Below are 14,596 nucleotides of genomic sequence, written 5' to 3' on the forward strand. Positions count from 1 at the left end.
TTCTTGGTCCTCAGGCTTGAACTTGGGGCCTGGGCTGTATTCCTGGGATCTTTTTTGCTCAAGGTTTGCACTCTAGCACTGGAGCCACAGTGCCACTTCTGGTTTTAAGGTGATCAATTGGAGATAAGAGCCTCATGGACTTACCTGCCTAGGTGGCTTTGAACTGAGATCCTCAGTTCTCAGCCTCCTAAGTAGCTAGGGTTACAGGTGTGAGCCGTCGGCGCCCGGCTCCTGGTTCGTTTGTTATCATGACAGCTGGTATTGCCCTGGTCAATCCTAACGAGTCAGTGGTTTTCCAGTTTGATTGCCCTACATGATGATGAGCCTGAAGGTGGGTGTTCTGCCCCTTTTTTCAGTGCCCTGAATACAGCTTACACACAGTAAGCACTTTCCATTCAATGCCCATTGGTTTAGGGTACATCTCAGGGTACAGCACTCACCTAGCAAGTCTAATACTCATAACTGCAAGAAGAAACAACCTGAAAACCAAACTAATGGCTACTGCCAAATTTGGGTTGACCTGTGGAAATGAAAGAAGATTCTAGAGCCAGAGATGAAGTGATACAGTAGTTTTATTGGAAGCAGGAAAGCACAGGCATTTCTGTCACACAGGAGGGGGTTTGTTAGGATCCTGGCTTCTGCAAGGGGACTTTATTTCACCCTCAGTCATGGAAATGAACTAGCCGGATAATAGGACATAACCCAGAAAGGACACCACTACTGTTTCTGGGAAATTGCAAGCAAAGGAAGAGCTTGTTGAATTAGCATAGAGTAACAGAGCTCCAAGGATGGAGAGAGGGGGAGGGTGGGAAAACGTCTCGATTCCTGGGGCTGGCAGTAATGCTGGCATCTTTTGGCAGCCAAGGACACTCCTAAACAGAGGCAGCAGGGTCAGCCTGGCCGTTCTGACTGTAGCAAGCATTGGGGAACACGGGCTGCCTTGTTGAATCATCCTGTTCCCTTGAGGCCTGCAGAGGGGAGCCATGTCTATGTCATGGACACTGCTACTTGTTCGATGAAGCTGGCCAGGTTTATGTCCCTTTCTGAAAGGCCTGCACACTCATGGGTGCTCAAGGTGATGTGGACCTGAAACAAAACCAGAAGTTCAGCGCCTGCAACCCACTGACTTCTCTGAAGACAGAGCCTCCAGCTGTCTCAGTCTACTCAGGGAACAGTAGCTAGTCACTGCCATTTCCTCTGACAACAGCAGCCAGTCACTAAAAATTGCTTTGGGGGATAGTAGCTGGTCACTGCTCCATCCTGGGGGAGGTAGCCAGCCAATACTGTCCTTCTTAGGGACTACTTCCCTGTAACAACAATGCAAAATTCATCCGTTACATCTCCCTTAGATGTTTTCCAAAAATAATGATGTCAGCTACTGAGATTAAAACCTTAATACATAGGTGTCAAAGGCAACCTCAGTGCTAAAGGCAAGACCCACACCTGTCACAGATTCCTAAACACTACCCACTTACAAATAGCCTCTTCTTCTTTAATGCATTTTGTTGTTGTTTTTTGTATAGGTACTAGCAAGTCCTGGGTGTGCTTTTTCACTTAAGGCTGGTGCCACGAGTCACAAATCCACTTCCAGATTTTTGCTGGTTATAATTAGAGATAAGAGTCTCACAGACTTTCCTGCCCAGGCTGGCTTTGAACTGCAATCTTTAGATCTCAGTTTCTTGAGTGGCTAGGATTACAGGCATAAACCCCTTGCACCTACCTCTTTTTAATGGTTTTTATAAAACAGAGTACAGCAGAAAGCTCTTGGTGGGTGGCAGCCATTTAATGATGGTTTCAATTCATTAAGTAGACAATCTGATCGGTTAGATACGCGTAGGTATTGTGGGCTTTTGTCTAATCAAGATCTGCTCCAAACACAAGTATCTCAGTGTTCCAATTTGCATTTTCTTAATTTGTAAAGAGACTGACTATTTCCAGAGATGTTTATGTTGGTTTTAGGAAGGAGATGAACGGATTGAGGGGACAGTCAACCTATGGGTGGAGAGGCCTGGGCCAAAGTCCAAGGGAGAGCCTTCACAATCAGTTGTGATTTTCAGAATCAGACAGGGCAGAACACAGTATGGACACAGGACCACTCACCTTGTTGTACACGTTAAACCATTCAGGATGGTGGTCCAACTTCTCAGCCTGAAGGGCCACTCTTGTCATGAAGCCAAAAGCCTATCTCAGGAAAGAGAGACCCTTTTAAGTGTTCTGAGAGAAAGACTCCTGGCACCTTTTTATGGCCAGTTAAGGCCTAGCTTCCTACAAAGGACCCTTGAGCTCAAGTCATTTCCTGAGTGACATCCTGAGTTGTCACCCGGTTCTGAGGCAAGAGTTAGAGGCTGTCTCTGAAGCAGAAAAAGGTCTTCCTGCTAGGATGGCTAACAACACCAGATGCACCAGAGAGTTAGTTTTGGCCAGTCATTTGGCTATCGATCAAAATGCCTTCAGAGGTACACCCATTTGCTATCTGACTTATCTTCTCTAAGTTCTCGGTAGGGAGGGCCCATCTACCTACTCTGCACTTCTCAGAGAATGGCCCTGGCCAGGTTTGGGAAATGATTCCCCGGCCCCTACCCCCCTCTCCCCCCAGCCATTTTCTTTTCCCAGGAAGGGAGGAACAAGCCTGGAGTGTGGCCCCAGGCTTAGCTCACATACCCTGTTGAAGTCTTTGAAATGGAACTGCTTGAAGATAGCATCTCTTCCTTCCAGCTCATTCCACCCCACAGCCCTCAGGTTTGGCAGCAGCTGATCCCGCTCCTCAGCACTTAGCCTGTGTGCTTTGCCAGCCTAGAGGGCAAAACAGAGGCCCAAGGGCATTCCTTTTTATAGGGAATTAGGTCCAGGCTAGCAAAGGAGATCACTCCTGACCTGACCTTTGGGGGAATTTCATCAGCCCCTTCCAGCTGCTCTGACCATGGTGACCCCTCAACAGGTCTTCACACAGTACAGGGAGCATTGACAAATCTAGAGATCTTTAGGGTGGCGCTCACCTGCCCAGGTGGTAGTGGACTGTGAGGCTGCAGATCTTGGGTGTTACACTTCCCCTAGGGAAAGACCTCCCTCCCCAAATACCAATCACCAGGATAGAGAAATACTAGCACCCTCCCACTCCACCCCCAGCAGGCTGACTCCCCAGGCAAGCTCTGTTATGGTAAGAGGGCCTAAAACAAATCCATCCCAGATCCAGCTTTCTATGATGACCTGTCAGGAAGACTCACTGGCCTTTTCCTATCATCTTTGTCCTGTCTACTCCCATTCACTGACCCAGAGCTTTCAGTTGTACTGTAGAAGAAATGGGCCTAGAGGGGAATACACTGTACATACTGTTCCTCCCTCCATCTCTAAACTCTGACAGCACAGGCAGCTTCTCAAAGTATGATCTGTGCATCTCCAGCCCTGGGGCATTCACAGCAGGACTTTAGGACACTGTTAGCCACCCTGCAGTTGATAGCACAGGCATACCTCCACAGGTACCTGATCAAACCCCCATGCAGCCTCTGGTTCCCTAGCTACCAGGCTCAGATTTTCTCTCTCCTGCCACAGCTTAGGAAGGGAGGCCACAGTACTCAGTCCCAACGTGAGGGTAGCTGGTCTAGAGGTGGCTGGCAGCATACCCAGTGGCCCATCCTATCTGCCTACTGTGCGGAAAGTGCTCAAGGAAGCCCCCACGTCACCAGATTCAGGCTACAAGTGGACTGCAAAGGAGACACAGAAGCAAATGGCACCCAGTCTCAGAGTTTAAGAGACCCTAGGACTCCAGGCTTCTAAACATAGACACACATCCCCATCCACCCATCCCAGACAGAATGTCAAACTGCAAATCAGTTTCCTGTGTCTGAGGGAGGGAGCTGAGCTTTTGTAAGCAGCCCACACAGTCTGAGCTGGACTGCAGGTCAGGCTTAGGGCTGGGTTTTGCTATTTACCATTCAAACGGCATCCACATCTCCTGCTTTCATGGGTGAAGGGTGAGAACCTCTACCTCTCATATTAGGAGGGGCCACTGGGGCACTATCAAGTAAATATCACTTGCATGTTATAAGTGCTTCCTGGAGCGAGGAGGCCTGGGATGGGCACTCAGGTTAGCACTGGGTGTGACAGATGTATGTGCTCTTGGAAACCTTTCCCTCTCTCCTCCCGGTGCTGTGGTCCCTCTCCTGCCCTGGCTGTGGAGGGCTGCTGAGTAGACAGCAGAGATACGCATCATCCAAGGCTCAATAGCAGGTCTCCTTTCCAGAGCTAGTCCTTTCCTGGGTTGATAAGGCTTTGTATCCAGGGCAACCAGACTTCAGCCAAGGCATCAGATGGCTTGAAAGGAGGGAGCTTTCTCTTTGGAGTTTTCTAGAGCCTCCAAATCTCACAGCTGACTGACAACCTCTGAGCTCTAGGGTCAGAGGGGGAAGTGCCTGTTTGCTTAGTAAATCAGGTCAGCTTCCAGTCAAGGGTGCAGAGGGGGTTACTGATTACACAAGCACGCCTCATTGAGACCTTAGGGCCCTTCCCCAAGCCACAGCAGCCACCCAGATAACCTTGAAGTCCTCACCGCTTTAGCCTAGAAGGCCAGAAAGGGGCTTATTGGTAAAGCTGGGGGTCTCGGGGTTCCTGCACAAGCAGTGCAAAGGCCCTGAATACCTCCAATCTGGGGGCAGCGATCTTGAGCCACCACGGGCCCCGCAGAGGGGTGCAGACTAGGCACAGGATGTGTCCCAAGTGTGCACAGAGCCCCAAGTCTCTCCAAACTCCACACCCCGAAGTGCAGGCTGGAGAGGCAGCAAGCCGGCACGTCGAGGACGCACCCATCCACCCTCCCGGGCGGCGGAAGCCTGGCAGTCAGGCCTGGGAGGCCAGCCCGCCCCGCTGGGTTCGCCACCGCCCCTTTCCGGGGCCCAGCTTCTCCAAGAGCCAGCGGCCGGAGACTCCGACTCTGCAAGCCCGGCCCCCCCAAACTGTGCTCCTCAGGGGGTTCCCGGGGATCCCCACCTGCCCCCCTCCACCGCACCCCGCGCTCCCCGGGCCCAGGCGCTCGCGCCCCGCAGGCGGCCGCTCACCATGTCCACGCACGCAGGCAGCAGGTGGCGGCGGAGACGAGCGCGCGGGGCCGGGCGCTCGGGAGGCCGCCCCGGGGCGGAGCCGCGCTCCCTCCGCACCGGGTAATGATTAACCGCAGGCAGATGGAGCCTGGCGCCGGATCAGCCCTTTGCGGTGCTGTTGCTGCTGTGCAGTCCAGCAAGCACTGAGCGGACAGAGGTGCGCCGCCCCCCACCCCTCCAGAGCCCGCTATGGTCATTTGCCAACTAGCCACAAAGTGCAAAGCCACCCCACCTTTTCTTTAAACCAAATCCACTAGCACAGACGTGAATTTGCACCTATTGAAAGCACACTCTTTGATAAAAGTTTCCCGTGGAACCCTCAGCCCGCTGGAGATGACTAGGAGGGTACCCAGCAGCCCCGAAGTCTTCCCTCCCTCCTCTGTTCCTGCCCCCTCTCCTCCCAGCCTCTCCTCCACCCACGGCAGTTCCTAGATGTTTATGTGGATGAAAACACCTGTAGCAACTCACCCACAGGATTCAGAGGTTCGACTCCATGATGCCTATATGTTAGTTCCCTGTTTTGAAGTGCAATCGTTTGATAGTATTACTTAGTGCCTGTATGCTTGTTTGTTTTTTAACCAGTTCTCTGTGGATGGACATTTGGGCTATGACATCTAAAGTTGTTAGGAACAACCACTTAACAGAATTTGGATGGACACATGCTTTTTTTTGTACTTGGTTTGACACCTAGGAAGGGACTGCCAGGGATTGTCCTAAGGTACATGTGCATTTATTTAGAAGCTACTAGGAAAATGTCATAGTGCTTTCACCAAGTGGTAGAGAGGCAGATCAGAAGGAACAACTGCCCAACTAGAGATAAGACATATGAAGTACTGTTGGCAATGTTGACCATGTTAATTCCATCACAGGTCTTCATTGTAAGCACTTCTCAGGCTTGTTTCTTGAAATGTCACATCTGACAGATCCTTTCCCTGTGCCTGGTTGACTGGATTAAGGAGGTCTGACCAACAATGCTTCTGCTCACCACTCCCAAGGCCTGCTAACCCAGCCCCAGCAGGCACCTGAATTCCACCCCATGGTAGATCCCAAGGGAGACCAGTCAACCCATGGAAACATGAGGAAGAACGATTTTTGTTTTAAGCTGTGGTAGTGCTTGCTTGTGAGACTGAGGTAGGAAGATTGAGAGTTTTGTTTTTGTTTTTTGGTCGGTTGTGGGGCCTGAACTCTGGGACTAGGCACTGTCCCTCAGCTCTTCAGCTCAAGGCTAGCGCTCTACCACTTAAGCCATAGCACCACTTCCAGCTTTTTCTGCTTATGTGGTGCTAGGAATCGAACCCAGGGCCTCATGCATGCAAGGCAAACACTCTTGGACTGAGTCACCTTCCCAGCACAAGATTGAGAGTTTGAAGCCAGCCTGGACTACATAGACTGTTTAAATATGTTTGTTTCTTTGTTTTGTTTTGTTTTGTTTTTTTTGGTCGTGGGGGCTGAACTATGGGCCTGGGTGTTGTACCTCAGCTCTTCAGCTCAAGGCTAGCACCCTACCACTTGAGCCACAGCACCACTTCCAATTTTGTTTTTCCTGCATATGTGGTGCTGAGGAATTGAACCCAGGGCCTCATGCATGCAAAGCAAGCACTCTACCACTGAGCCAACTCCCAGCCTGGTTGTTGTTGTTTTAAGTCACCAAATTCTGGATATTTTATAGACAACAGGAACAAAGGTTGCCATCAGAAAGTAGGATGCAACCATAAGAACAAGCCATCAAGCAATCCTGTTGATTCTGAGAGATGTGTTAATTTCTAAATGGATGGCAGGAGAAGGCAGAAGAAAAAATTTAAACCAGCTAGGTAGCTGGGCACTGGTGACTTATGGCTGTTATTCTAGCTACTCAGGAGGCTGAGATCTGAGAATTGAGGCTCAAAGCCAGCCTGCGCAGGAGAGTTTGTGAGACTCTTATCTCTAGTAAACTACTCAGAAAAAGGTAGAAATGGAGCTGTGACTCAGTGGTAGAGCACTAGCTTTGAGCAAAAAGAAGCTCAGGGACAGTACCAAGGCCTTGAGTTCAAGCCCCAGGACTGGAACAATGACAAAAAAAAAAAATCAACCCAAAAAACAAATATAGGTTCCTGGTTCTACTTACAAAGTGGAAAATTGAAAATTGTTATTCCCACAGTAACAACAAGCAAAGTCTGCCCTCTGGTGGCCAAAGGGGATTGGCTCCAGGACCGCTTTGGCTACCAGAATCCGAGACTACTTCAGTCCTTTCTATAAAATGGTGTGGGCAAAAGGCTGGTGGCTCATACTTGTAATCCGAGGTTCAATGCCAGCCTGGGCAGGAAAGTCCAAGGGAGGGAGAGTCCCTCAGCAAAATGTTAGACTAGAGGTATGGCTCAAGTTGTAAAGTATCATCCATGAGTGAGCAAGCTGAGCAAAAGTGCCTTGAGTTTAAATCCCAGTACCAGAACATGAAGGAAGAATTCGAAAGTTTGTAGTTTTGCATAGAACTTATCACATTCTCCCAGATACTTTAAATCATCACTAGTTTATTCATAATACCTGATAGAAAGTAAATGTAAATAAAGATCATGCTGTGTGTTTAGGGAAAAAAAGAACCAGCAGAAAAGTGTCTGATGCAAGTCTTTTCCCCAAATATTTCCAAACTGTGCTTGGTTGACTCTGTAGATATAAAAACCTGTTCCAGCTGCCCAAGGGTTTGGATGGACCAGGCTAGAAAGGGAAGAGCTGGAAGCAGTCACACAGGACTGGCCCAGATGGAAGACAGGCTTCTGTCAGAGATGAGGAACAGGAGGTCTGAGAAAGCTCCATTGCCCAGAGCCACAGACCCACTGCTCACCGTCCATCACTAGCCCAGCACCAGGTAGGGATGGGTGGGTATGGGGCAGGTCACCTGGGAGGATGTGTATGGGGATTACTGGAGACACCCTTGCTGTGGGTCACTGAGGAAATGATCATTAATATCACCAGGAGACGCCATTGCTGCACACCTTTGGAACATCTAGAGAAAAGGCCTCCAGGCACCATGTGCAATGAAAAACTCAGACATCACCAGGGACACACTTGGCTTAGCCACTTTGGAAAACAATGTGCAGCTAAATATACACTTATTCATGGAGCTGCATCCTCATTCCAAGTGGAATGAACACATGTCCACCCCGAGCCTATGTGCTGATGTTGACACAACCACATTTTAAAACAACCCAAGTGTGCTCAACAGGGAAAGGAATAAACAAAGGCTGGCACATTCATCCTCTGGTAGGCCACTCAGCAATAGAGAGGATCATGCCACTGTCACCTTCAACCATGGGAGAATCTCAAGAGCCTTGTGCTTGCCAGGTGTGGTTGTGCACTGTTATAATCCTAGCATCAGAAGGCAGAAGCAATAGAATGGATATTTTGTAAGACCTGTAATCTAAACTACTCAGGAAGCTGAGATCTGAAGCCAGCCTGGGAAGGAAAATCCATGAGATTCTTATCTCCAACGAACCACCAGAAAACTAGAAGTGGTGCTGTGGCTGGAAAGGATAGAGCAGTAGCCTTGAGTGCAGAAGCCCAGGGACAGCACCCAGGCCCTTATTTCAAGCCCCATTACAAAAAAAGCCTCAAGAGCAACCTATTTGTGAAATTAAAACAGGTGCTCAGGGCGATGACTTAAAAACCACAGTACCACCAAAATAAAAAAAAAGAAAAAAGAAGGAAACAAAGAAAAGAAAATCTGATGAACCAGGCATGGTGGCACAGGTCTTTATTCTCACCATTCAGGCAGGCTAAGACAGGAGAATCATAAATTTGAGGTGAAGAAGTAGTAGCCCAAGAAAGATAGAACACAAGGAAGGAAGAACAAAGCAAGCAAGGAAGGAAGGAATGAAGGAAGAAGGAAGGAAGGAGGGAAGAAGAAGGAAGGAAGGAGGGAAGGGAGGGAGGGAGGGAGGGAGAGAGGAAGGGAGGCAGGGAGGCAGGAAGGAAAGGAAAGATCCTGTTGACAAACAAACATCACAGGCTTGCTGATTGGAGAGTCCCCAGAGATGCTGGCTCTGTCCATCTGAGCTTGATTTTCTACCACCATCATGTGCTTCTCTGCAGAGTGGGGGTGGGGGAATGGGACCAGCCCCTGAGTGAGAATATTGGTGCAAGGTATTCCTATGACCAGGACAGGTGGCAGTTATTTGCCTAGACATACCAGTGACAGTCACAGAAATATGCCCTTTATTTTTTCTTTATATCATTGTTATTGTAAAGGTGAAGTACAGAGGGGTTACAGTTACATAAGGGGAGTAAAGAACATTTCTTTTTGGACAATGTCACCCCAGATACATGCACTTTTAAACCCAAAGATGTTTCCCCAATTCAAGAGGCCTCTAGCCAGATTCCCTTTACCTGCTGTGACACAGCTCAGGAGGAAGGAGAAAAAGGGAGAGCAGAAGTGAGACAAGGCATGAGCTTAGCCCATTGCATTTGTTTATAGGACAGGTTGGTCCTTGGATGGGTCCCATTCTGGAAGGCTTCCTGTGCTGTTCTGGCCTTCCCTGGCAGGGAACACCATGGCGGAGCCCTCTAATACTTACCTACCGGCATACTGTATTGCCCTAGTAGAGGTCAATACAGAATACAAATGAGGTCCTAGGCTAGCAATCCAGAAAGGTTTCCAAATGCTGTTTCCTTTTCATTGTAGAAGGAACACATGCTCATAGTAAGCAAATAGACAAAGAACTGATGGGCTTACACCTGTCATCCTCGCTGTTCAAGAGGCTGAAATCTGAGTATTTTGGTTTGATGCCAGCCTGAGCAGGAAATCCCGTGAGAGTCTTATCTCTGATTAACCAGCAAAAAGACAAAAGTAGACTGTGGTAGAGTATCAGCCTTGAGCAAAGAAGCTGAAGATCAGCACCAAGGCCCTGTGTTTAAGCCCCAGTACTAGAAAACAAGAAAGAAAGAAAGAAAGAAAGAAAGAAAGAAAGAAAGAAAGAAAGAAAGAAAGAAAGAAAGAAAGAAAGAAAGAAAGAAAGAAAGAAAGAAGGAAAGAAGGAAAGAAAGAAAGAAAGAAAGAAAGAAAGAAAGAAAGAAAGAAAGGAAAGAAAGAAAGAAAGAAAGGAAAGTAACAAATAAAGAAAGGAAAGAAACAAAGAAAGAAAGAAAGAGAGGGAGGAAGTGAGGGAGGGAGGAAAGAAGGGAGGAAGGAAAAGAAGACAAGACAACTGGGTGTAAGGAGAAAGTCACAACCCCCTCCTTACCCACCCTGCACCTGCTCAGGTCCCAGGTGGTGCCTGCTGCCTCTGACTTGCTTAGTCTGGGATCTTGGGCCAGTTGCCTTTTGGAGCATCGGTGTCCTGAGAGAAAAGAGGTGACGATAGTGGTGGCCTTGGAGGGTGACTGCAGAGATGAAATAGGATGTTGTCTCTCAAGTGCTGGCATTGCCACCTGTGCACCCCCATCTCAGGCTGAATGCAGGTCACCTTCAAGACATTGACTGCCTGCCTTTTCTGCCTATGTCCGCAGAATGTCTGGGTGCTCAGTGGACTGCAGGGGACAGTGACACAGAATGTTCTGTTCTCTGACAGTGGTGGACAGGCTGGGGGTAAAGACTCACTGGGCATAATCTGGATGATCCTGGTGCTTTGTGCATCATCCCTAGGGAGTCCCCCAGGAGGATTTGACAAGCACCTGCTCAGGAATGCCTGCTTTCTTTATTTCTTTTTTTTTTATTTTTCTGTTTTGTTTTTTTTTTTTAATTGTGAAAATACCATATAGAGGAGTTACAATTACATGGGCAAGATAATGAGTACATTTCTTATCAAGCATTGTTGCCTCTTCCTTTGTTTCCCTTTCCTATCCCTTCCCATCTCCCCACCCCACCCCCTCATAGCATCCCCCGCAACCCAGCCAAAGTTGTGAAGTTCGTTTTCAACATAACGACTTGTACATCTCATTGTTGCAATGGGTCCACCTGTATCCCTATTTAAACAATTTGTTTTTTCCCTTCCCCTCCACAAATTATACCAACATCAAATACAGTGAAAGCAGGGGTTATACTGTGGGGGAGGGACATACAAAGCAACAAAGAAATCATCTTATAAATATGTTAGAAACAACTTCAAGAAAGAAAAAAACATTTGAATACTTCTCTTAGGGTTCATTTCACCTAACATCAATTTATCTAACCTTTTCTGCTTGTCTCAGACATATACTAGTTATTGAGAATAAGGGAAACCATGGGACCTATGTTTCTTTGGGCCTGGCTTACTTCACTTAATATAATTTTTTCCAAGTCTTTCCATTTCCTAACAAATGGGGCAATGTCATTCTTTCTGATGGAGGCATAGAATTCCATTGTGTATAAATATCACATTTTCTTGATCCATTCATCTACTGAGGGGCATCTGGATTGGTTCCATATCTTAGCTATGGTGAATAATGCTGCAATAAACATAGTTGTGCTGGTAGTTTTAGTATGGTCTTGTCTGTGATCATTTGGGTAAATGCCCAAAATTGGGATTGCTGGGTCATAGGGGAGCTCTCTGTGGAGTCTTTTGAGGAACCTCTATACTACTTTCCAAAGTAGCTGAACAAGTTTACACTCCCACCAACAATGCAGTAAGGTTCCCTTCTGTCCACATCCCCTCCAGGATTTTTTAAAATTGTGAAAATACCGTACAGAATGGTTACAATTACATAGGCAAGGTAATGAGTACATTTCTTATCAAGCATTGTTGCCTCCTCCTTTGTTTCCCCTTTCCATGCCTTCCCATCCCCGCCCTCATCCCCATAATGAGTGCTATCTTGTCTTCCCTTCTTCCCTGACTCACCTGTCCGCCATCTCCTCCCTTTCTACTTCCAGGATGTCTCTTGTAGCCTTTTGCTAATTATCAAGGCACTGGCCTTGAGCAAAACAAGCTCAGGGACAGTACCCAGGCCCTCTTGTGGCCTACATGCTCATGTTCCCTGGGTAGGCTGCTATCTGAGGGTCTTTTAGAGCTACTGTGCTTCTTAAAGAAACGTGTCCTTACCAAAATGATCTTTCTCAAACTTAACTGGTCATTCTGGTCCTCTCTGCCAGTAGTCTGAACTGGAAAACAGTCAGGTAGAAACCTGTTGGTCTTTATTTTGGCTTTTCTAGGTCATCACTAGACTTGTTCTTGTGCAGATTCTCACTGGGACAATAGACATTATGGGCGATGGCTTTACTACTACTCCAGGAGTGATTATAAATATTGTAAATTTCATCTTCTCTACCTGAAAATCCACTGTCCACACCCTTAGACTGGTTGAAGAGCCTTTGGTCATACAGAGCTTCATTTGAGGTACAAGGATTGGGGAACCAAGAACTTCAGTGATGACTTCAGTGATATCTCAATGTTCCTTCCTCTGCAGTTTCCATCTCTTCTCAGCAGCTGCCCTGGAAAGATTCCGGTCATGCTGTCTCTTTTTGCCTCTCATGCCGGATCTCCTCCCTCCCACGGGCCTCCCCATCTTCTCTGTCCACATGGGTTTTGATCCCAGCTCTCCTCTTCCTGGCTTTTTGGGCCATCACTCTAAGTTTCTCTTCATGCTTCTCTTTTGCTTTCTGAGCCCTTTTTCTCTCCACTTGGGCCCGCGTTTCCACAGCCTCCCGAGCCTTCCGATTGGCAATGTAGAGAGCTTCGGCGAGTTTGGCAAAGTTCTCATTGATGTGTACCATCTGAAGTCCTCTTGCATCGGCGGCCAGTCGCTTGTCTAAGGGAATTGTATAACCCTTTGCATTTTTCCAGTTGGAGATGCAAGGAGGAATCTTCCACTCTTGTTGCTCCTTGGCAGTCATCTTTTGGCTTGGAGAGTGCATGACAGGTGCAGGAGGAGAAGCTGGTCCCCAGGGAATCTTCTGGTTGATCCGGAACCTCGGAGGCTCCATTGGATCTGTCTGCATCTCTACCATGCGAATGAGCCTCTGTGTAGCTCCAGAGTTCAATGCCACTCCTTGCTGAGATGGTGTGTATCGCAGATACTGAGCAGGAGCCAGTTGATCAGCTGCCCGAACTGGCATGGCTGAGGCAACCTTCTGCTGCACACACTTCTCTAAGGCTACCCTTGTCTTTGCTGTGATCTCTTGAATAGCTTCTTCACTGGGTCTCTGTGGGTCTGGATCACCGGCATTCATCCCCTCCTGTGGCACCAGGTCAGTAGATTTGCTGTAAATGACCTTGTCTTTTGACTGACCTTGTCCAGCCACTGCATTGTACCGAATTCTTCCTTCAGGATCGACCTGAATGGCCAGCGCATTTGACCTGGTTTGTTGTCCTCCCATATCCAGTGGATACTGGGCCACATGGATCTCTGGAAAAGCACCTCCATCTCCAAAATCTTCTAGCGAGCGAGGATTCCAACCTTTTCGGCACCCATACGGGGGAGGTCCTCTGCGTGAGGAGGCCAGGCAGGTCTGCCAGGAACTGTGAGATCTTGCCTTCTCTTCAGCTTCAAGTTGGTCCTGGGATAGCTGAGTAGGTGCGGGTAAAAAGCTGGTGAGTGCCATCTTCTTTGGCAAGAGTTGATTTACACAAAAGCAAGAGCAAGAGGGAGAGCACACTGCCAGCCAGCCTGAGCTGGAAACCACAGTGCAGAGAGTGAAAGTTTAGGGCAGGGGAGAGGGATTAATAGGGGAGAGCCAGGAGGGGATGTGGCCACAGGGGATGCAGAAATGATCTCAGAGCCTATGGCACTCTCTGGCCAGAGGAGGCATGACCAGGGTGGATAAGTGAGTGACCTCAAAGGATAAGGAAGTGGCCTCAGAGTCAAGGGGTCTTTGCCAACTCAGGGGATTGACACTTAGAGGTGACTGATTACTGGTTTCCCTCAGGTGATTGGGGAAAGGCTGTAGGGCTGTACTTTGCAGGAGAGAAGAGAAGGAAAGCAGGAGACGAGGGGGAAAGGGGACATACCTAACATTCTCGCCTTTTGACAGTTGTGAAGAGCCACTGATTCTCTGGCTACTTCCTGCTGACGCAAGAGGGTCATTTTTAGGGATTGAAGACTGAGATGTCATCCAGACTGCTACAGGGCAGCAGTAACAGTTCCTAGGTTGTGAATGTGCATATTCATCTATGGAGAGAAGTCTTAGGAGGCAGGGGCTGAACAAGAAGTTGAAAGTATAGCTTAGAATGAGAACCTCTGTTCCACTTTAAATTGGGTGACTTGATGCCCTTAGTGGTTCCCATGGTAGCAACAGGGCTTTGACCAAAGATTTGGTCTGGGGAGGGGGGAGGAGGACCTGACTAGACCACTCCTCACCTACACATTTGAAGAGCTAAGAACCAGTCATTTCCACATGGAAGTGAGAGGGGCAAAGGTGGTCTAGTGATGTAACAAGACAGAGGACCGAGGACAGCAGTGCTAACTCCTGGTGGCTCATCTCTGTGTCAACAGTGAAAGAGAGCCTGGGAGCTGATCCCAGTGACAACTCCTGAGCATAGTCAGGTGTGACAGACCAAGTAAGGGAAGGTATGGCCATGAACACACAAGCACATCAGTGCATACACATGCCCATGTGTAGG

General features: G+C 48.3%; 1 protein-coding gene and 1 pseudogene across 1 annotated transcript; both read right to left on the reverse strand.

Annotated features, from left to right (window-relative positions):
- Nucleotides 1–554: 554 nt before the first annotated feature.
- Nucleotides 555–5,116, reverse strand: Pcbd1 (pterin-4 alpha-carbinolamine dehydratase 1). The gene is made up of 4 exons (XM_042696374.1): nt 5,052–5,116; nt 2,662–2,793; nt 2,101–2,181; nt 555–1,086 (listed from the first exon to the last, which is right to left on the reverse strand). The coding sequence occupies exons 1-4, from the start codon at nt 5,052–5,054 to the stop codon at nt 988–990; spliced, it is 315 nt and encodes a 104-aa protein (XP_042552308.1). The 5' UTR covers nt 5,055–5,116; the 3' UTR covers nt 555–987.
- Nucleotides 5,117–10,357: 5,241 nt separating this feature from the next.
- On the reverse strand, nt 10,358–13,578 carry LOC122122225 (annotated as a pseudogene).
- Nucleotides 13,579–14,596: the final 1,018 nt, after the last annotated feature.

The sequence above is a fragment of the Dipodomys spectabilis genome, unplaced genomic scaffold, assembly GCF_019054845.1.
Source record: "Dipodomys spectabilis isolate Male_0828 unplaced genomic scaffold, ASM1905484v1 ptg000207l, whole genome shotgun sequence".
Lineage (NCBI taxonomy): Eukaryota > Metazoa > Chordata > Mammalia > Rodentia > Heteromyidae > Dipodomys > Dipodomys spectabilis.

Excerpts from the sequence above, each read along its gene's own strand:
- Pcbd1 (XM_042696374.1), bottom strand. Across the intron at positions 2,182-2,661 it reads ATTTCAAAGACTTCAACAGG|GCTTTTGGCTTCATGACAAG; the intron begins GTATGTGAGCTA and ends TTCCTGAGATAG. Across the intron at positions 1,087-2,100 it reads GGTTTAACGTGTACAACAAG|GTCCACATCACCTTGAGCAC; the intron begins GTGAGTGGTCCT and ends GTTTTGTTTCAG.